Source organism: Xiphophorus hellerii, chromosome 4 (assembly GCF_003331165.1).
Source record: "Xiphophorus hellerii strain 12219 chromosome 4, Xiphophorus_hellerii-4.1, whole genome shotgun sequence".
Lineage (NCBI taxonomy): Eukaryota > Metazoa > Chordata > Actinopteri > Cyprinodontiformes > Poeciliidae > Xiphophorus > Xiphophorus hellerii.
The window spans coordinates 23,432,034-23,454,563 of NC_045675.1; the positions used below are offsets into that span (position 1 = coordinate 23,432,034).

The window sequence follows — 22,530 nt, forward strand, 5'->3', positions numbered from 1 at the left end:
ACAAATGGACAAAATAACAAAAAGGATGCAGTGCATTCAGACCTCAAATGATGCAAAGAAAACAAGTTCATATTCATTTAGAAACAACAATAGCCTACTAATATTTTAGCTCATGGAGAGTTCAGAAATCAGTATTTGGAGGAATAACAATGAGGTTTTCAATGGGGTTCAGTGCAGTGAAGCTCCCAGAGCTGCAGGTTCGGATCAAGCAGCTCCTCTAAATCCTCGTGGATTCTGCAACAAGAAATATTGAAAGAATGCTCTATGTCGCCATTTAGTGTCAGGATTTTAAAATGTCCTGCTTATCCTGTGGAACAAACAACTTGGATTTTTCAAGAGAAATCTTTAATAAATGTAAACAGCAAAACAGTACAGCACGGTGCATTTAAAAATGTACATCACACATTCAGATTGAAATTATTTTTGTAGATTGAGTTTTATTTGTAATCAAGGTTTACTATAACAGAAAGAAAACAGGACGAGCCTTATTAGACCAACGACCAGCATAAGAGAAAGCTCCATTTTAATGATATTATGGTTAACAAAAAGAAAATTAGATGGTTGAATTAATACATTTATATGCAGTGATACACTATTAGCCTTGTGCAAAATAAACCAAGTAAGCATAAAAAAAGCACCAAGATAAAAGACTTCATCTCTGCCGAGGAGGTAGTCTTTCAAATAACTACAGCTTTTATACCCAGCAGAAGCAGATGTTTAAAGGCACTATAAAAAAATAAAATGAAAAAGTATTCAAAAGAGTAAAACACGCTAAAATACCAACTAATCTAATTGCATAGATCACCTTACACACATTTGGCACCATTTCATAACAGCCTTCGTATTTGTACAAAACAAAATCTCTGACTGGAATGTGATCCAACAAAAACAACTTAAAATGTAACTGAATGTAAAAACTGAAACAGTCTTATATATTTAAAATATTTACATTTTCACTTCTGAGGATAATTTTTCAAAGTACACCTGATATTTGACATAAAATCCCGTGAAGCCTACCATTTGCTATAATTAGCTCGACACATATGAGGAAGTTGTTAGGCACTTTAAATAATATGCAGCAATCCTAAAAATATATATTTTGTGTGGTGGATATGTGAAATGTTGTCCACCTCCTAAAGTGTTTATTATCTGGATTTTACATACAAATGTAATTAATATTTGGCTGCATTTAAAGGGGCAGTATTATGCATTTTGAAGGTACATAGTGCCTTTTTATAGCACAATGATTTTTACCAGCGTTGCACTGACTAGTAACTCGTATAATGAGCTCAGCAATCATCTCAAAACAGATTGGAAAACACTTCGTTCGTATATGGCAACAAGATGTTCTGGTCTATTTCCTCTTCTCGTATAATTGATAACTGAACAATCAAAAGAGTCAATATCATGTTTTAAAATCTCAGGAAAATTTCCAATGGGGAATAACTTTTGCATTTGGGTTAAAAATACCAAAAACATGTGAAACTGTTAAACAAATCTGTGATTTAACACACATTAGCTGGATTACCCTCGTCATTCTAGTCCAGCTTCTCTAAGGTTTGTTGCGGTCATCTTCATAGCGGGGGTCTCTGCGATCATTGTAGCGTCGCTCTTCATCATAGCGGCGGTCATCATCATAGCGGCGGTCATCATCATAGCGGCGGTCACCATCATAGCGCTCATTGCGGTCACTGGGTTTGCTGCGACGGTCATCGTAGTCACTGCGCCGGTCGTTATAGTCGCTGCGCCTATCATTGTAGTCGCTGCGTCGGTCATCGTAGTCGCTGCGTCGGTCATCGTAGTCGCTGCGTCGGTCATCATAGTCTTTGCGGCGGTCGTTATAGTCGCTGCGCCGGTCGTCATAGTCGCTTCGGCGGTCATCATAGTCGCTTCGGCGGTCGTAGTTGCGTTCACTCCTCTCCTCGTAGTTATCACGTGGATTAGCTGCTTTGGTCGCACTGGTATCATCATATTGTCTGCTCTTCTCTTCATTACCTTTGCTACCCTCCCCTTTTCGAACAGACTCTTCGTCACCAACTCTGGAAATGAGACAACAGACAGACAATTAGGGTGAGGGGATAAGCTCCATTGACAGTCCACAAAAAGATGAGCTAGACAAAGCTGGTTGTACTTTTGAAGAAAAAAGTAGCAAATGTATCCTTGCAATTTTGTAAAACCTTAAAAAATATCTGAGATACAAATGGACAGTAAACATACCATCTGGTTGTGAAGGCAAAAAGGTTTATAATAATCACTGGGAAATGTATAAAGTTATACTTATTGCTAGCCAGGCTTTGCTTTGTACAGAGGGTTTGCTACTGAGAACCGACTGTTTTCTGGAACCGTGGACTCCAGAGAGCAGGATTTAAATTTTACAGCTTTTAAATTTTACCCAATCACAGCCCAAATAGTTCATCAAACTTGCTTGTTCTCATTAGGATTGTGTGAAATAAAGTAATTTGTCACGAGAGAATTTTAGGTAATCAGTACGCGTGAGTATGAAGACCCAACCGTCCGCGGACAGTCAGCGCGGTTCATGGAATGTGCTCAGTACGCCCGAGTATGTGGGGGCCTTGAAGCTTACCAGAAATTGCCTGCACTGTAAAAAACTATCCCTCACTGCTAAGAGAGACATGCTGAGCTGAACTAGATGGCTGTTAATGTTAATTCAATATTTGGAAGCGTGACCAACATGAACTGAATAGCTTTGTTCACTTCCTCCTCTGCCATTTGCAAACTAAACACATACTACAATTCTAAAACAGCACGGAAAATCAACCTTATTGTCCACAACTACTTCTTCTGCTTACTGATTGGTTTGATTGAAATTCTACCAGAGAAATCAACTTCAATGGCAGAAAGACCAGAAAGCTGAAGGGAGATGAGAATCAAGCGGAATAACATAAGAAGGCAGTTGCCAGGCAAACTAAAAGCTTGTAACGTACTCTTCCTGTAAGAAATTAGAATTTCTTTCAATATTCTTCATTTTTGCCACAGTTAATTCATCATCAAAATGTACAAATATTTCCTGTCAAAATATCTTTTTAGTTATAACCTGATTTTCTTGTAAACTTGAAAGCCCCGATGTGAGCAGCTCACATATTCAACCTCAAACAAATCTCAGCCTCAGTCCGGGACAGTTGAGAATCTTGTCCATCATTTTGGATTTGCATTGTTTTATAACTAGCATGTTTCGTTTAGAGCTAGAGCGCGGGAGAAATAATAATAATAATAATAATAATAATAATAATAATAAAACATTACGGTGCCAGGGCATAATTCTCCTTCTCGTCATCCTTCTTTCGGCAGCAACAGCAATAGATAATAATGATCAGTATGATCAAAGCTGCAACGACTGCTCCAATGATTCCTGCAGTTGAAGCGATGTTCATGGATGCTGCATAAATCAGAGAAGATGAGTTGAGACAACAATGAATAGCAGAATTAATTATTTTGATGATCAGATCTGTTAGAAGGTCATATATTACGTGGTAAGACTGAGAGTGTGAGGTTGCAGGAAGCTGAGCGAATCTTGTTTTGTGAGGTGCAGATGTAGAATCCGGAGGTCTCTTTGGTGATGTTGTACAGAGACAGGATGCCTCCCTCTGAAAGACAATCACAAACAAAACAAATAATGATGTATACTTATATGTAAGGCTGCACTACATCATAGAAACACGCAGTATTACTTCTAAAAATCTGGAATGACGACATCTGTTGCAATCAACCTTCAATACTGTAATAAACCAATAGTGCATTGATGCAGAGGAGTGTAATGGTTCCTTATCTGTGTCTATGAGAGCTGCACACAGATACCTAATTAAAAAATTAACCAAGGATCAATCTCATTTTATTGCTCTACTGCATATCAAAGTACTAGCTCATAAGTAGATTTCATTGCCAGCAGTGTTAAACAGTTGTCATAAGATATAATTGCAAACTGTTTGCATTTTTCTTCCATGTTTTACTTTCATTAACTAAAATACGAAGTTTTCAACACAGTACGTAATTCTGGATCGCTGCATGTTGCTGCAAACTTAAATCTTTCAGGATGAGTACATTTAAACTTTAATTTATTTCACCCTGATTGTCCAAATTCTCACTGAACTGTCTGTTTACAGTGATCATTTCACAAGAAAAAAAATACTATTGGCAAAAGTTAAACATCAAACTAATTTAGTCTCATTTATTTTTTTTCTTTATCAGTTCCACAATTGTTTTGCAGAGGTTTACTCTCCTTTGTGTTTTTGTAGCTTCTGTTTGTCCTAAATACTTACTATCAGTGGTTCTGGGGTCATTAGCACGAGGATTGTTTAGGACATCATAACTGTTCCACTTGTAAGTTGGAGGAGGAGACCCTTCCTCAGAAACACAGGTGAGGTTGATGTTTTGGCCGTACGTTGCTGTACCCTGAATCTTGCAAATGGGTTTAGATGGAGCCACTTGAAAAAATTAAAAGGATAAAGAGAGTGATATTATTTGTCTTTGAGAAATCTTTTTTTAAAGACAATTAAAAAAAAAAAAAATTCCCGCTCATGGTACATTGGAACTATTAAAAAGAATAATAATAAAAACACTGTTACTTACAATCAGATAAAACATGTGCAGCTACACAATCTCTCAGAATGCAAATTAAGAATTACCTAGAACAGTCAATGTTGCTGTGTCAGTATTTTTGCCTTTGTTGTCATTTGGGATATTTATATGACACTTATATTTGTTGTTGTCTGCCGATGTGACAGAGTAAAGCTTAAGGTCAGCTCTCCCAGTTCCACCATTAACATTTACATCCAGAGACGCCCGGCCTTCTAATATAATGTTTATGTCTCCATCGGGATGATAGTAGGTGAGAACGTCGTCCTGTTGAGAATCACAGCATTAGAGAAATATGTCGATTGATTCAAATGAAAAACACACATAGAGATACTTACTTCACCAGCAGACCATGTGATAATGATCTGTTTTGGACTGGGTAGAGCGCTTGTAAATGTGCAGGGCAGTGTGATGTTGTCTCCTCTGGCGAACTCATACTGATCGTTAGGGATGTTAACCTGGATGGCAGCAGCAGCTGACCACACTGTAATAAATTAAAACGATGGTCATTTCCATGATCATGTGATCATACATTGTTGAATAAACAGCAACAATGTTCAACGCTGAAGCTCATCATTAGGACTCGGCAGTGCTTCTGAGTTCACAAAAACACCAACTCACAATTTTAATCAAACATTTATTTTTCGTGTTGATTTGCTTTAAATTATTTAAAATAAAATAAAAAAATAGAAGCACGCGGCAGTGGCGCGACCTTTAGTGCAGAGGCCTTAGTCCTTGGTGATGTCACCAGTCCCTATCCCGGTCGCCATCGTTGTAAGTCTACCCGCCTTCCTGTCTGTCAAATGTCAAATAAAGGCCTCTAGAGCCAACTGAATCTCTTTAAAAGAAGGAACGAGTCATCATAAGAGCGTGTAATGGACCACTTTTCCAAAACGATCGACAAAAATGCTCATTTCAAAAATTTTATTCAAATTCCAAAATACTTCATTGATATCCATAGCGAAATTAAATAAATTTGTCAATAATGCCGAACGTATTTATTAAACCGTTTAACAAAAATGTTTTTTGAATATTAACCATCGCTGTTAAAGTAAAACCTTGCATGTTAAGGCCAAAGGTTTGGAATATGGTCTGCTGGGCCTTGCGTTTTAAAATGGACAGTGTTTGTATTGACTATTTGTCCCGAAAACTTAATTCCAAAATCGAAAAAATTCAAATCTCAAAAGTGATCAAAACAAAATGAAATAAACTCAAACAGTCAATACTGGGCATCATGGGTTCTGGTTTACGCAGTCCAACAAAAGGTCAAACAGTCAAAATGCTCTTAGTTTACTTTTATTCAATCTTTTGCTAAAACAAGTTACAGGCTTCGGATAAACCTATCCTAACTCCTGCACCTGTTCTCACTGATAACACTGACTAACTGACTGACGGACAGACAGGTAAAAAACCATATGACCACCCATGTGCCTAAAGACTCATCTAAACTCTACGTATTTATACTGTGAAACACACCCACTTCCCAAACTGAAATCAATTAACTAATTAAGTGAATTACTAACCAAACTTATTTAGAAACAACAAAATAAACAGTCTAATTATAAATCAACTATAAAACAAAAAAAATAAACTAAATAATCAACATTCTAAACTTTAACTGAAAATAATGGAGAAATAGCTCCTACACTCCAGCCCCTAATTGTGCATTAAATCACAATTAAATCTCTAATTAAAGGAGCTATTCTAACAACCTCAATATTGTCCTACATTAATGCAAAGACATAAATTCTTCTTTGTCCTTCATTTCCATAATGACGAACCTGCAAGAGAAAAAAGAAAGAATAGGATAGGATAGAGTAGAAAGAATAAGAATGTCTTTAGTCTGCAGATGCCTCCAGGAGCAGACAGAGCTTCGTCACTGGCCTCTCCAACACACTGGTTTTGGTCTGCAGTTGCACTGAACGAACCAGTCCTCCTCCATCAGCTTTGACTGCCAGGACTCTCCCCATCTGCCAACATCCTCGAGGTGCAGTAGCATCTGCGATCAGGACAATGTCTCCAGGAGAAATGTTTCTTTTCTGTCTCATCCATTTTTGTCTTTCATGCAGTAAGGGCAGATACTCAGTGATCCATCTTTTCCAAAAGAGTTCAGCCATATACTGTACTTGCTTCCATCTGCGTTTGAGGTACAGGTCTTGTTTCTGAAACAGTCCAGGTGGCAGAACAGGTTGGTTCTTTAACATCAGGATGTGATTTGGTGTGAGGGCTTCTAAATCGTTTGGATCATCAGAGACCAAAGTGATGGGTCTGTCATTCAAAATGGCTTCAGCCTCACAGAAAACAGTTTGCAGAGTTTCATCATCTAAAACCTGCTGTTTTAAAACTGAGGTGAGTACACTCTTGACTGAACGAATCAAACGTTCCCAGATGCCACCATGATGTGAAGCTGCAGGTATATTAAAATGCCAATTTATGCCATCTTGGACCAGAGCCTTTTGGATTTTACTCTGATTTAATGCAGCCAGACCTTCTTTTAGCTCTCTATTGGCTCCCACAAAATTTGTGCCATGATCTGATCTGATAGAAGAGACTGGACCACGCCTGCAGATGAATCTTCTGATTGCATTAATGCAAGAATCAGTATCAAGGGTATGAGCCACTTCCAAATGGACGGCACGACTAGTTGGGCAAGTAAATAAGACTCCATAACGTTTGAGAAGACTTCTGCCTCTCTTAACATCAATGGGGCCAAAATAATCAACACATACATCTAAGAATGGAGGTTTGTCTGGTTTTACCCTTTCCTGGGGCAAGTCGGCCATTTTTTGTTCTAGAAGCTTTCCTCTATTTCTTCTGCAGGTGACACAGTCAGACAGGATCTTTCTGGCAGCAGAGTTTGCGCTGATTATCCAGTATTTCCGACGCAGCCTGGACAACATGTGGCTCCTTCCTGCATGACCAAGCAGATGGTGAATGTAACGCAGAATTAACGTTGCCACGTGCATGTTTTTACACAGAATTACTGGATGCTTAATTTCAAATGGCATAGCAGCTCTTTTAAGACGTCCACCCACTCTGAGGACTCCATCATCGATCACTGGATCGAGTCGATACAGCTGGCTGTCTTTGGAGACTGTCTTGTTGGCTCTGAGTGCGCTGATCTCTGGCTCAAACCTGTGATGTTGTTCGAAGAGAATAATGAAATGCTCTGCTGCAGTCAAATCTTCAGATGTTAAACACTGGATTTTTAGCATAGTTTTAAACTGCTGCATCTTTTGCAACACCTTTTGCTCTTTAATGTTTGCATCTTCTGCAGACTCATGCATCATGTCAGAAAACTCTTTTCTTTTCTGAGACAGTTGAAGAAGGAGTTCTTTAAGCTTTAAAACCCAGGCTACAGATGTTTTTAGCTTCATCCAGGATGAGAAGTAGGAGATGAAAAAACTGGTAGGGTTTTTAGCCTCCTCAACAACAGCATTAACAGTTACATCCTTTTTTATTTCAGCATCAGCAACAGGAAGTGAGTCATACTTTACACCCAACTTAGGCCATTTGTTTTCAGAGTCGTACAGAAACTCAGGACCATCAATCCACTTGCTGTGCTCCAAGAAGTCCTCTGCTCTCATCCCTCTTGATGCTTCATCTGCTGGATTGTCTTTGGAACTCACATATCTCCACTGGTTAGCTAATGTAGCTTCTCTAATGATTGACACTCTGTTTGCAACAAAGGTATGAAACCTCTTTGCTTCACTACAAATGTATTTTAGGACAGTGGTGCTGTCTGTCCAAAAAACAGATGCCTCCAGAATTACATCTTCACAGAGAAGATGCAGTTCTCTATGAAGCAGTTGGTCCAGTCGTACAGCAAGGACGGCTGCAGTGAGCTCCAGTCGAGGGATGGTTGTCTGCTTGAGGGGAGCAACTCTGGCCTTTCCTAGGAGGAATGCCAGATGCACATGATGCTCACTTTGAAATCTTATATACGACACTGTACCATACCCCACTTGGCTGGCATCGGAGAAATGGTGGAGTTGTGCTGTAACAGGACAAAAATTTTTAGGTTTAATGCAGCGACTCACTTCAAACTTTGAGATCCTCTTCAGGTCATCCAGCCAGTCGGTCCATTGTTTGGAAAAATGATGGTGAACTGCATCATCCCAGCCCAAGTTTCTCCTGCAGAGCTCTTGTAAAAGAAATTTAGCAGTGATGATGAAGGGAGCAAGAAACCCCAAGGGATCGTACAGTGAACTCACCACTGACAGTATTCCTCTTCTTGTGCGAGACCGCTCTGGAAGGGAAGCTTTAAATTTAAAGGAGTCACTTTGAATGCACCACTGCAATCCAAGTGCACGTTCCATTGGAAGCTCCAAATCCATTTCTAACATTTCTTTTGCTTTGGTGTTGCCCGAAACCATTTGCAGAACGGCGGGACTGTTACTGAGCCACTTTGAGAGCTTAAATCCTCCTTTATTGCAAAGAGATGTCAAATCTTGAACAAACTTTATTGCTTCCTCTTCTGTAGGCAAAGATTTTAAGCAGTCATCCACATAAAAATTATGCTTGATTGTACTGACCACTTCAGCTGGAAACTGCTGAGAATTATCTTCTGCTGTTCTTCTTAATGCATAATTTGCACAGCTTGGGGAGGACACTGCTCCAAACAGATGTACTGTCATCCGATATTCCTGTGGAACTTGCGATGTGTCACCATTGGGCCACCAGAGGAAGCGAAGACAGTCTCTGTGTTTCTCTGGAACATGAACCTGGTGGAACATAGCTTGAATATCTGCCATAACTGCTATTGGCTCTTGTCTGAAACGCAGAAGAACTCCCACAACTGAGTTAGTCAGATCAGGTCCTTGTAGCAGCTGGCAGTTCAGTGAGGTTCCCTTGAATGTTGCGGCACAGTCAAAAACAACTCTTAATTTGCCTTTTCGGGGGTGATAAACACCGTGGTGGGGTATGTACCACACCTTACCCTCATTGCCCATTAATTGATCATCAGGTACAATTTCAGCATATCCATTACATAGCATGTCATTCATAAATGCAATGTAATCTTTCTTAAAGGTGCTGTTCATGTTAAACTTTCTTTTCAGGCTCAGAAGACGTTGTTCTGCAACACAACGATTAATAGGCAAGACGGAACTTTCAGACTTAAAAGGCAAATCAACACAATAGTGTCCATTTTTTAATTGTGCCGAATTATTCATGATATTCATGAACTTGATGTCTTCTCTAGACATTTCAATTTGCTCTTGGGATGTTTTTTCATTGAAATCATGATTGTATTGTTCAATCAACATTGTTTCCAGATGTTTAACAGAAATCTTGTTTACAGTGAAAGCATGATAGCCTGTTTTGTTCCTTTCACTCCGGAGTGGACCATTGATGACCCATCCAACTCGGGTCCAAACTGCATATGGGCCTTCCTCCTGACTGTTGATCAGCTCCCATGGCTCCATTACTTTAGGTGCGTCTGTGCCAATGAGCAGATCTACATCAGCATCTATGTCATGGAGCTTGATGCTTTGCAGGTATGGCCACTTGTCGATGTCCTCCTGTTGTGGAACATTTTGCTTTGAAACAGGCATTAATTTCTGTGTCATGACATCTGGAAGGTCAATGAAATCATTTCTATCAAGTGCTGCCACTTGAAGTCCAGAGATGATGTTTGTACTCACAATATCTTTATGTCCCATTGTTTGCAGTTGGATGCTTGTTCTTTTACCTTTCAGTTGCAGCTTCCAGGCCAAACTTTCAGTGCAGAATGTTCCTGTGCTTCCTGGGTCCAAAAATGCATATGTCTGCACAGTGATGTTCGTTTTTGGACTCCTGACTTGAACTGCAACAATAGAAAGGTTTGAGTTATCTTCATCACAGACCCTGACATGACCACAAGTCTGAGTCATTGTGGAGGTGGTACTTGGAGGATTCTGTAGATGTCTGGAGAAAACCTCTGTACTCTCCTTGTCGATGTGCAGGACACTGGGATGCTGCTGGTGACAAACAGAACAGACAAAGCGACCTCTGCATTCTCTGCTTATGTGACCCACCTTTAAGCAGCCAAAACACATTCCCTTTTCCTTAATAAAGTTCACTTTATCTTTATGTGACTTGTCTTTAAACTTAAAGCATTTGTCAATTGTATGATTACTTAGGAGACAATACAAACAGCTATAACCCTTTGAGGACTTGTTCTTATTTTCAGATGGATCTTCATTTTTTACTGCAAGAACATTTGTAGCAAAACTATTCCCCCTTTTCTTCTGTTTGGTAAAGCTGCTGTGGGTGTTTTTAGAGTTGAGCTGTTGAAGATCTATAATGTTACCAAACAGTGGATCAGATACAACTTTAACTTGTTTTTCAATAAAAACAACCAAATCAATGAATAATGCCCTCTGACCCCTGTGTTCCTGCAGGTCACAGGCTACATTTCTCCAGCTCTCTCTCATTTTATAGGGAAGCTTTAGGATTATGCTCCTCATATTTGATGGCAAGTCCAATTCTTTCAAATGAGTAACATATTCTGTTAAATTTGAGCATCCCTTAAGAAACAGAGAAAATGCTTGCAGTGATTTAATGTCCTCATTTTTAATAGCTGGCCAGTTGTTAATTTTGTCCATGTAGGCCTGCGCAATTTTATATTCGTTTCCAAAATGTTCAGAAAGAAGACTTTTAGCTCTAGGATAGCCCAGTTCTGACGGCAAATGCTGGCAACTATGCACAAGGTCTCTAGGCTGCCCCCTAGTGTATTGTTCTAAAAAGTGCAAACAGTCACTCAAATTAGACGTTTTGGCCTCCACGCTGTTCTCAAACGCTCTTATAAATGATCCATATTGAAGAGGATCACCATCGAAAACAGGGATGTTTCTTGGTGGCAAGACAGAGTTTTGGTTTTGCTGAACCAACATGGCAGTGATGTCATTTTGCCGCTGCATGATGTCAATAATACTGATTTGTTGAACAGTTAATTCATCACAGACACTTTGTGGCTTATCAACACTTTGAATTGGTGGCTTTTGTTTCAGCCTAACAACTGGTTTCTCAGCGATGGCAGAAGCCATTTTAAAATCGTCCATATTTCTCTCTGGAACGAATACTTTGGCACAAGGATCAAGCGCTAAGTTGGAATTGCGCTTTTCAATATACGAATTCATGCCATCAGAACATTTTGAGCCACACTGTGAATTTATTTCCAACACACGAAGTTTCGCGTTAGCAGCCGCTAACTCAGTCTCAAGTTCTAGTTGCTCTTTTTCTTGTTTTAGCTTTTCCTCCTGCGCTTCCAACTGATGTTTCTTTTTGAGTCCTGCAGCGCGCTCCAGCAGCGCCGCTCTCTCGGCCTCCGCTTTAATGCGAGCCGAAGATGTAGAGGAGACACGGGACACCTGAGAGCCTGACTTAGACTTTACAGAGCGCACATTGGAAGCGCTGTCTTCAGGATTAATTGCGTTATCAACATCATTCTTGCCTTGATCGTAATCATCTGCACTGGGCTGCACAAAGGGCTTCTCCCGTTCACATAACCAGCCCCTGACAAGCTCAGTAAACTCGTGGTAAGAACTCATTTTATTCTGGAAATGTTCGTTTTGTTTCATGAGTTCATCATAGGGGAGTGGCAAACTTGTTAAGGTTTTATGAGACGCCTCTGCATCCTGAGAACATTGAATAAATGTAGCAAGAAGAGAATTCACTGAGTCAGCTTTATCATTTGACTCCATCAAAACATTTAAATCGTCCATTATTCGTCTTGCTTGCTTCAATTTAGCATTTCTTTTATCTTGGCACATTTTTATATAAGACATCAAGCCTTTCTCAGTCAGTTTAATACTTCGTTTAGATGAAATCTCCAAATCACTCTTGGTTGACTGTGCTTTCAATACATCAGACATTTTAGCCAAATACTTTGAACTGCTTGCAGTTTTGTCTATAACTTTCCTTTTTCTTTTAAAGTCACTGGCTGTGCGTAAAGGTGCAGCGCTTTAACTCAGTCTTTCATTCAAACTTGTACGGTAACGTTGATCGCTATCATCAAACTCCTGTCGTTTGGCCGTTTTCCTTTACAGCATTAGCAATCATTGTACATACCGCTGTCACTGAAGAAGGACGTGAGCGTTTAGAGCTTGGAGTTGAAGCACCTTCATGGCTTGTGGGCGTGGCCGCTTCCTCCCGCTTTCGGCGTCCAGAGAACAAAGGAAGTGGTTCCTCCAAACGTTACGGATCCATCCGCCCATCCGCAAACTTGAGAGTGTTGATTAAACTCCAGGATCGTCTTTCTTACTTGTTGTCGTATCAAAAATGCCAAGGTCGGGTTTTTTACTTGAAGTGTATTGACTATTTGTCCCGAAAACTTAATTCCAAAATCGAAAAAATTCAAATCTCAAAAGTGATCAAAACAAAATGAAATAAACTCAAACAGTCAATACTGGGCATCATGGGTTCTGGTTTACGCAGTCCAACAAAAGGTCAAACAGTCAAAATGCTCTTAGTTTACTTTTATTCAATCTTTTGCTAAAACAAGTTACAGGCTTCGGATAAACCTATCCTAACTCCTGCACCTGTTCTCACTGATAACACTGACTAACTGACTGACGGACAGACAGGTAAAAAACCATATGACCACCCATGTGCCTAAAGACTCATCTAAACTCTACGTATTTATACTGTGAAACACACCCACTTCCCAAACTGAAATCAATTAACTAATTAAGTGAATTACTAACCAAACTTATTTAGAAACAACAAAATAAACAGTCTAATTATAAATCAACTATAAAACAAAAAAAATAAACTAAATAATCAACATTCTAAACTTTAACTGAAAATAATGGAGAAATAGCTCCTACAGTGTTTATTCTTAGAGCTGCTACTTGACACAATGTTTTTCGTAAAACTGTTAGAGGAAGAAGAAATTTAAGTTAAAAAAAAAGTACAGTTTAATACGAGAACGGGGCCTGTGTTGTCTTTTTTTTTTCTTCTTCAGAAAGCTGATCCTGGATGTGCGCAAACAGGTGTGGTCTTTAGCCAACACAAGGAAACAAGCAAATTCACATTGACAAATACTCACCCACACAAAGCAGGGCCAGCGTAGAAGTTCTCCTCTCCATGGCAAAGGTGGTAATTTAATCAAACCAAACTCACGGCTCTATTTTCTTCAATCAAATAAGAAAAGCGGGCAGCCGATCGCCCAGGCTTTCATTTACATCGAAACTTGAAGACTCTCGACAGTGATGAGCCCGATGGGTGCGTCTGCTGCCCCGAGTTGATTGACGGCTTTCTCGACCAATCACTACACAGCCTGCTCTGTAGGTGACTCTTTTGTTCCGCCCACCGCGCAGGTTTCTGCTTGTCCAGACATCCAGCAGGATATTTTGTCAGGAATCCTCGTTAAAGAAGCCTCGTTTCCACGAAATGGTCGAAAGCAGGAGAACATATTATTCTTTTTTTCACGTTTCTCTCTCACTCAATTGGTAAAGATATTCAACTTTGAGAATTGTGAGCAGGGGGTTGCTGCTTAATGCTCTCCATAATTTTAACAGAAATGTGTTTGTTTTCTTCCCTCACCTTGCAAGAATCACCTTAATAATGTTGTAAGACAGACAAAGTTTAGGAGGATTGATTAGCAGACGGTAATTTGCTGTCATAACTAATGTGTGCGACTGAGTAACAGAAGTGTTTTTTTCCCCGGTCAAACTGGTTTTGTCAGGTGTTGCACAAAATGACTCAGACGTGCCAGAACAGACACAGCAAAACAAAACAGGAAGGAAGAATTTAAGAGAATGCAGTTTCTGGTTTTGATATCTGTGCAGAATATTTCTAAGTATTACGCACAGATACCATAGCCTGTAGTTGGCACAGGCCTGTGTTGCTTTATGTGTGATGAGTTCAATCGTTTTTCTTTTTTTTTTTAATGAAAAAAGGCTCAAATCATCAGACAGTGTTTGTCTGAAGGCTTTAGTATATTCGTTGTATGTAAACAACTGCATGTTGATTTGATTTTACATAATAATTTCAACAATATTAATGACTTTCCACAGCCTGTCTTTGTCAGATGAACAAAATGAACATCTTACAGAGTTGCCAAGTCAGTAACAAAGCTTAGGGAAAATTTGACCACCTGTGCTGCCTCGTCGTTTCGTAGCTCAGATAAATAGCTGAGTCGGTGTAAGTCGGTAGCTGCATGTCGGCGCTACGTGTCTAAAACTTTTACCGGGATGTTTACAAACCGAAAACTATAGCAGTTAATGTTAAATATGATTTTTTTATTACTAATTTCTTTATGTGACGAGACTGAAGTGGAAGCTTAGAGGTTGTGCTTAGCATAGCATTGGAACAATTTACACCACAAACACTAAAATATCACTTCATCAGAATATCCGACCCGTTTAAAATGAAAAGCTATCGTAGATGTTTGCACTAATCCTTTTATGAGAACTCTATATTCAAGAAAGAATTTGATGCAACTTGTACGTGTTGTGATTCTTATCCTTAAACTGCTGTCCACTTGTTTTGTCCCTTTGGTGCTTTTTGGCAGAATCGGTGTGACTTTATCCACAACAACATAGAAGCTCAATTTATGCTGTTATAGGAAGATGTCTTACTTGGCCTCACTAAAAGCTCAACAGTTCAGAGTTTCTCATTAATCCTTTATTGTCACTATTTAAATATCATATTCATTGTTCCAGGTAGGGGAAGCCATGCTTTGCTGCATTTTACAATGAACTTAAGTTTTATATCCAGACTATCAAAGACAAAAAATAGCTATTAAAACAATTGAACTCTGTACTGCTTTGAATGAACAGTTGGGAACCGAAGCCCCGTAGCTTTTTCTTCATCTTGAATATATTTATCTGTATTTGTTTTTTTCTGGAGGCAGAACAAATGTTTCACTCTGTCGTTGTGCAGTGTGTCTGTGAATAAAGTTTTAAAAAAAAACATCCCCCCTCCCCCACACCCAACAGACTTCTTGTGGCTTTGATGTCACAGTGATGTCACTCATCCTGTCTATGACATCACTGGCGGCTGCCTTTGTATTCCCAGATTCCACAGAGAAATTCATTTGCAGTTTGAACCAGAGAGCAAAGATGGAAGAAGATAAATTTTTGTTGACAAAAATTAACAATTTACAGAAGAACCGCAGCAAGCTGGCGGAGGAGAACCAAGAGCTTCAGAAAATCGTGGAAAGTCTGAAGATTAAACTGGAGCGACTCAACAGAACAAACACCACACACAACTGGCAAAAGGAAAATAACATACTTGTAAATACGAATGAATATTACAAGAAACAAATCAGAAAAATTCATCTGGACCTGGCGGAAGTAAATGCAAGTATACGCCAACTAAGTTGTGATTATGAAGACAAGTTAAGAATAAAATATACACTGGAAGACGAACAGAAAAAACTGAGATACACTCTAGAGGACGATTTAAGAGAAACAACAGAAAAACTCGAGTGGCTAGAGACAGAAAATGGAGAGTTAAATAAAGAGATTGAAGCTCTGAAGATTAAAAATGATAGGATCAAATCCAGGGTGGCAGAAAAAAGCAAAGATGTCCAGCAAAGGGAAGAACCAGTCAGGGAAAATATCCAGGAAGAGGAACTTTCAGTATGTCAGAAAGTAGGGAGAATTTTTATGCATTTGTACGGTTCAAGTACGTTGGCGTATTGGGTGCCACCCTGGATTTTTTTTTAACAGAAAAGGGTATTTTGGGTTGTTGGAAACAGGATGTTTGTGGGATAGTGATGATTTAAATGAATTACAAATATAAATACTAGTGTTTGCTTTTGGAATTTGTGCCTAGTGAGAGATGCTTGCAGGAAGACATCTAAACGGGTCAAACTGGAAGCTGACACCAGATGGTCTGCAGCAAGAGTGATGACTGACGGATGATTAAGGCTCAAAGTTTATGAACCAGAAACAGAGGAACTGTACATGAGACAGGGATGCACAAGACACCTCATTGTTCTGTGGGTTCATCAGTTCCTGCATCGTTTCTACAGAAGGGAATAAACAAGAACTCTGAATTTTGCATTCTACATTATGGCAGCTTGCAGGTGCAACACACCTGTGACTCAAGAGAACAGAAGAAGCAGCTGCTATGTGATTAACTCAAGATAACCAAATCCAGGGGTCTCAAACTCCAGGCCTGGAGGGCCGCAGTCCTGCAGTTTTTAGATGTGCCACAGGTACAAAACACTGGATTGAAATGACTTGATGACCTCCTCCTTGTGTAGATCAGTTTTCCAGAGCCTTAATGACCTAATTATTCTGTTCAGGTGTGGTGCAGCAGAGGCACATCTAAAAGTTGCAGGACTGCGGCCCTCGAGAACTGGAGTTTGAGACCCCTGAATAGGCTCTGTAACTAGGACCGCCCTAAGGAAATAAAAAGAAATTCTCTGGGAGGAGCTGTTTTAGAGCGGGTAGATTGTAACTAAAGCACGCTGCTGTCCGTTCTCCTTGCAAGTAAATCTAAAACTCACTTGTCTCTCTCTTCTTTTTCAGTTTGAGAATGCTTAGGTAGATGAACCTGACATTAATTTGGTCCTTCGAAGCCGGATCCCAGGATCCTGAAGGAATCCAGCGACCGAATCCAGAAAGACCGTGCGCACGGCTAAACTCTTCAGAATGAGTTTAGAGATCCTTTTCCGGGACTGGTATTTGGTTTACCAGCTGGAATCTGACGCTTGACGGGACTCCGTGGAAGGGGAGAGACAACTGAGAGTAAATTCTCTTTTAAAAGAAAAGCGTGAATGAGTTGATCGCGTTCGCGTTAAAAGAAATCCTGTGTAAGAAACGCTGTGAATCCTGGGCTCTAACAGCTGAAACTAAACGGCTTTAACTTTATGCTGTTGTGGTGATAATTGGATGGCGGAGTCCAGCGAGCAGCCGCTTAAATCCGTCTTAAAAGTTTCATTCGGTAAAAAAAACAGGGCGGCGGAGTCCTGCGTGAAGACGCTTCAGCTCCGTAACTGAAGTGTGATTGGAGGTATAAACACCTTTAGGTATTTTATCTCATTTAAAGTAGCGGGTTTGGAAGGAGCAAACCAATTGTGGATGCAGAGGCAAGAATCCTCCACTCGTAAGAGTCCAAGAAAGGATTACCACAATTGGTATTTTTAATTGTTACCCACTATAAAAAAGAAACCAGTTTTTAGAACAGCCTAGGTGTTGACAAACTGGTCTAAATTGTTTAAAATGGGTAAAAATAGCAGGAAGTGGAGAGAAGTGTTTCAATATGTGTTCGTTTAATTTCTTTTATAAATGAATTCATTTAAATTGTCCGGAATGGTAAAAAAATAACTGCAGTACTGGAGAATACACAGCAGATGGCGGCATAGCAACCATTGAACGAATTACTGCTTTATATTTCAACAGTAAATGTAAATCAAAAGATTAACAGCAGTGAAAATATTGGGAGTGTGTTGAAGGGCAGGTCCCTGATAAAATACAAAATATCTGAATAAATGGATCGTAAAGTACAGGTTAAAAGGTTAATTAAATACTAAAATAGAACTAGAACTATAGGATAAAATAAAAAACTAAAGAAAGAGCCAAGAAATTAAGGAAACAGAAGATTGTGATAACAGTATGTTGGCAAATAAATAGATGACTAAATGAAAAACTAACTAAATAAATACAGGAATAAGTAGATGAATATAATAAAAAAATATCTAAAAACTGGAACAAAAGTCATAAAGGAAAACAAGTAACAGACAGGAATGTGAAACACAAGAAAGGGGAATATGAAAGTTTTTTTAAGAAGGAAAAGGATGAGGAAACTTTAAACAGTTAAAGTTTCATAGAAAGAAAAATAATGATGAAAACTACTAGCTCATGGTTTGCAGGAATTAACAAACTGAGTAGTAGGTTTGGTAAGTAGGCACATGTGGTGATTTAGAAATAAGGAGAAAGGCAAGGAGCAAGTGAGTCAAAGTAAGAGAATGGAAAGATGATTTGAACAAATATCAAATTAAAATGATTGTTGTGTTCAAGGTTGCTCTCATAGCAGTTTGGAAGAACTTAATAACTGGAAATAGAAAATAGATCTTATAGAGAAACAGCTAAAATGCTTTGCATGGTCCAAAGGATGTTTATAAAAATCTGAGTAATAATTATACAGAATTATAAGAATTAAAATATTAGATAAGAATGTTAATTATTCTTTGCGCAGATTAAAAAAACAACAAGCTGCAGCTGATTCTGGACATCTTAACATTCTTTTAATAATGAACAAAACTTTATTAAGATAGAGAAATATTAAATCTACAGGACTTACTTTTAATTGATTCAGTGAAACTAAAACTAACTCTCTTATTAAATAGTAATTGATCAAACAGAGGAACACATAGCCTTCATGGATTTCAAATGCACCATTAGCTCTGCTCCTGAAACCTTTATTTTTATTGCCAATATAAAACAAAAACAAATGTTTGCAGTCCAGTTTAAAGAATCCAAAACAGATTACAGTTTCTCTGGCTACAAGATCAATATACCAATGGGCTCTTTGCACCTGCTGCGCTGACGTCACAACCGCATAAGCAAATGCGGCTCTCTTTTTTCCCACGCTTTGAGTTACCATGACAACTAGAAAAGACAAAGTCGTATTTCAGACGCAAATAAAACAATACTATGAACATTGCTGTCTTCCTAATATAATGGGCTTTTAAGTTTTCATGGATTTCTGTTGCGTTTTCTTGTTCAGTACTCATATTTGCAATGAAACACACTTCTTTTCGTTAGATAGCCGTGTTCGCTTTATTGCTAACGTTCAGGTTATAAACTTCTTCACTTCCATTGGTTAGAACAGTGCTGCCTATACACAAGAACTCGCTCTCACTGCCCCCAGTGGACAACAGCAGTACAACATGCACATAAACAGAAAGTGACAGGATACAGAACTTGCCACTGTACCTTTCAAAGTACATTAGAAAACATGAACACATAACACAAAATAACTCAACGATAAGTTAAGAAGAGAACATATTCTAACACCCTCCCTTGTTCTCATCTTCTTTACCTCCAAATATTTAATGTCCAAAAAACCCTCTTTTAAATTTCAGGAATTTTGCTTTTGGTGCAGGTTTGGTTAAGATGTCAGCAAACATATTTTCAGATGGGCAGTACACCACATTTATTTTCCCTTCTCTCAGTGCATCGCGTATAAAATGATACTTTACATCAATGTGTTTGGATCTCTGTCTGTTCACAGGGTTCTTACACAATGCAATGGCCCCTTGGTTATCACCATGAAGCATTGTACAGCTGTACTTTTTGCTATCCATACCATTTAAGAGTTGACTTAGACTTTCTTGTGTAGCAGCTGTTAACCCAATGTACTCAGCCTCACAGGTGGAAAGAGCCACAGTTGGTTGTTTCTTGGATTTCCAGGAAATGGCTGGACCTTGTGTCGTTAAACTGAAACAATAACCTGTGGCGCTGCGTCTGTCCTCTACTGAGGATGCCCAGTCAGAGTCACTATAGGCTATAAGGTTCAAGTCTTCATTGTTTTTCTTGAAACTTAGTTCATAGTCACAAGTACCTTTCAGATACCTCAAAACATGTTTAACATTCACTAAATCCTCTGTCATAGGTTTAGCTAAAGTCTGGGAAAGTTTGCTCACTATCCAACTGATGTCTGGTCTGGTGCAGGTCATGGCATAAATCAGACTACCTACTATCTCGAGATAGTTGGTAGGATTCATTACTTTTGCTTCATCGCATCACAATTTTCTTTGTGATCAAGTCTTAGTTCGCATGGGGTGGATCTGGGTTTGCAGTCCAACATTCCATATTTTTCCAACATGTTTAGGATGTACTTCTTTTGGCTCATTTTTATTTCATCTTCTTTTTGTTCAAAATGTATGCCTAAAAAATGTGATATTTTGCCTAAGTCCTTCATGTTAAACTTTGATTTCATTGTTTCTTTGGAACTGTCCAAAACCTCAACGCTGCTAGCAGCAATGATCAAGTCATCCACCCAAATGAGCACAATAACCGTGTCATTTTCTGTTTGTTTTCTGTACACACAATGATCAACTAGGTTCCTTTCAAAGTTGTTTTGTTCAAGAAGATCATTCAGGAGTTTGTACCAATTTCTCCCTGATTGTTTTAATCCATACAGGGATATCTTTAATTTATACACACATTTCTGTCCTGTTTTTGATTGTTGTTCAAACCCCTCAGGCTGTTCCAAGTAAATTTCTTCCTCAATTGGGACATGCAAATAAGCTGTTTTGACATCCATCTGATGTACTTTAAGGTTGTTCTGAACTGCTATCTGCATTAATGCTCGCACTGATGTTATGTTAGCTGTTGGAGCAAAGGTTTCATGGTAGTCTATACCTTCTGTTTGGCTGTAGCCTTTTGCTACATACCTAGCTTTGAAAATCTCTTTTCCTTCATTTTCTTTGAGTGTGTATACCTACTTCCCTCCAACTGTGTTCCTACCCTCTGGTAGAACGCTCAGTTCAAATGTTTCGTTTTCTTTAAGAGAGTCAATTTCGTCCCTCATTGCCTGTCTCTATCTGTCTGCCTGTGGTGACTTCTGAGCCTCACTGAAAGTTTGAGGGATACCAAACACAGCCCTGTAACAATGATCAACAGTTATTTGTGTTGCATCTTTAGTTTTAGGATCTAATTGGTAATCTTCAAGGTAAATAAAATAAATTCCCACGCATGGTACATTGGAACTATTAAAAAGAATAATAATAAAAACACTGTTACTTACAATCAGATAAAACATGTGCAGCTACACAATCTCTCAGAATGCAAATTAAGAATTACCTAGAACAGTCAATGTTGCTGTGTCAGCATTTTTGCCTTTGTCGTCTTTGGGGATATTTATATGACACGTATATTTGTTGTTGTCTGCCGATGTGACAGAGTAAAGCTTAAGGTCAGCTCTCCCAGTTCCACCATTAACATTTACATCCAGAGACGCCCGGCCTTCTAATTGAATGTCTATGTCTCCATCGGGATGATAGTAGGTGAGAACCTCGTCCTGTTGAGAATCACAGCATTAGAGAAATATGTCGATTGATTGAAATGAAAAACACACATAGAGATACTTACTTCACCAGCAGACCATGTGATAATGATCAGTTTTGGACTGGGTAGAGCGCTTGTAAATGTGCAGGGCAGTGTGATGTTGTCTCCTCTGGCGAACTCATACTGATCGTTACACTGTTATCCTTTGCTGTATTTTCTACAGCTAAATACCACAAAATGCCCAGTAAAACTACCATAAGACGTCTTTACAAGTAGTTACTGTAATTTGCATTGCATTATGGGTATAGTACATAGTATTACAGTAACTTACTGTATGTTTTGAATTTGCAGTAATTTACTGTTTACACATTACAGTAGTGGTACTGTACTTATAATATACAGTAAGAATTATATTTGATTCCCAACGGTCATCATACACTGTTAGCCTTTGCTTTATTTTTTACAGTTAAATACCACAAAATGCCCAGTAAAACTACCATAAATAGGGTGACCATATTTTCAGTTGGGAAAACCAGGACACGTTGTAGCGAGGGGGGGGGGGGGGGGGGGGGGGGGGGGGTGTCTGAAAGCGGGGAAACTCTTTTATAAATAGTAGGTAAACATACATTTGCGCTTTCTATGTTGTTTTCGTACTGACAGCCACGCTATCTATCTTCTGATTAAGAACAGGGCTGCCCGCACTGACGCGGCTCAGGGATTACGTCACACGCAGGGCCGTGCGCAGTGTCCTAGTGCCTGTAAATATAATGGTCCAATGAAGGTAATTTAAAAAACAGGACATTTCCTCACTTTCTAAAAAAAACCCGGGACAGGACGTGAAATACGGACATGTCCCGGGAAATACGGACGTTTGGTCACCCTACCATAAGACATCTTTACAAGTAGTTACTGTAATTTGCAATGCATTATGGGTATAGTACATAGTATTACAGTAACTTACTGTATGCTTTGAATTTGCAGTAAT

At 39.0% G+C, this 22,530-nt stretch overlaps 1 protein-coding gene across 16 annotated transcripts; it reads right to left on the bottom strand.

Moving 5' to 3' along the window:
• Positions 1-411: 411 nt before the first annotated feature.
• Positions 412-13,827, bottom strand: LOC116718567 (cell surface A33 antigen-like). 16 transcript variants are annotated; one of them, XM_032560642.1, is made up of 8 exons: positions 8,808-13,327; positions 8,634-8,737; positions 4,932-5,077; positions 4,644-4,860; positions 4,278-4,442; positions 3,489-3,605; positions 3,265-3,397; positions 412-2,039 (listed from the first exon to the last, which is right to left on the bottom strand). In XM_032560642.1, coding segments are annotated over exons 2-8 (1,266 nt in total). In that variant the 5' UTR covers positions 8,635-8,737; positions 8,808-13,327; the 3' UTR covers positions 412-1,552. The 16 variants fall into 16 exon arrangements, 10 of the variants coding, with proteins under 10 accessions (XP_032416533.1, XP_032416532.1, XP_032416534.1 ...); XM_032560641.1 differs by lacking the exons at positions 8,634-8,737; positions 8,808-13,327 and adding an exon at positions 13,625-13,824; XM_032560643.1 differs by lacking the exons at positions 3,265-3,397; positions 8,634-8,737; positions 8,808-13,327 and adding an exon at positions 13,625-13,827.
• Between the last annotated feature and the right edge of the window lie 8,703 nt (positions 13,828-22,530).

Coding starts and splice junctions, on each gene's coding strand:
- LOC116718567 (XM_032560634.1), bottom strand. CDS start 12,449: ATGTCTGATGTATTGAAAGCACAGTCAACCAAGAGTGATTTGGAGATT. Junction 8,489..8,633: donor AGAGGATCTCAAAGTTTGAA/GTGAGTCGCTGC, acceptor CATTCCTCCTAG/GAAAGGCCAGAGTTGCTCCC.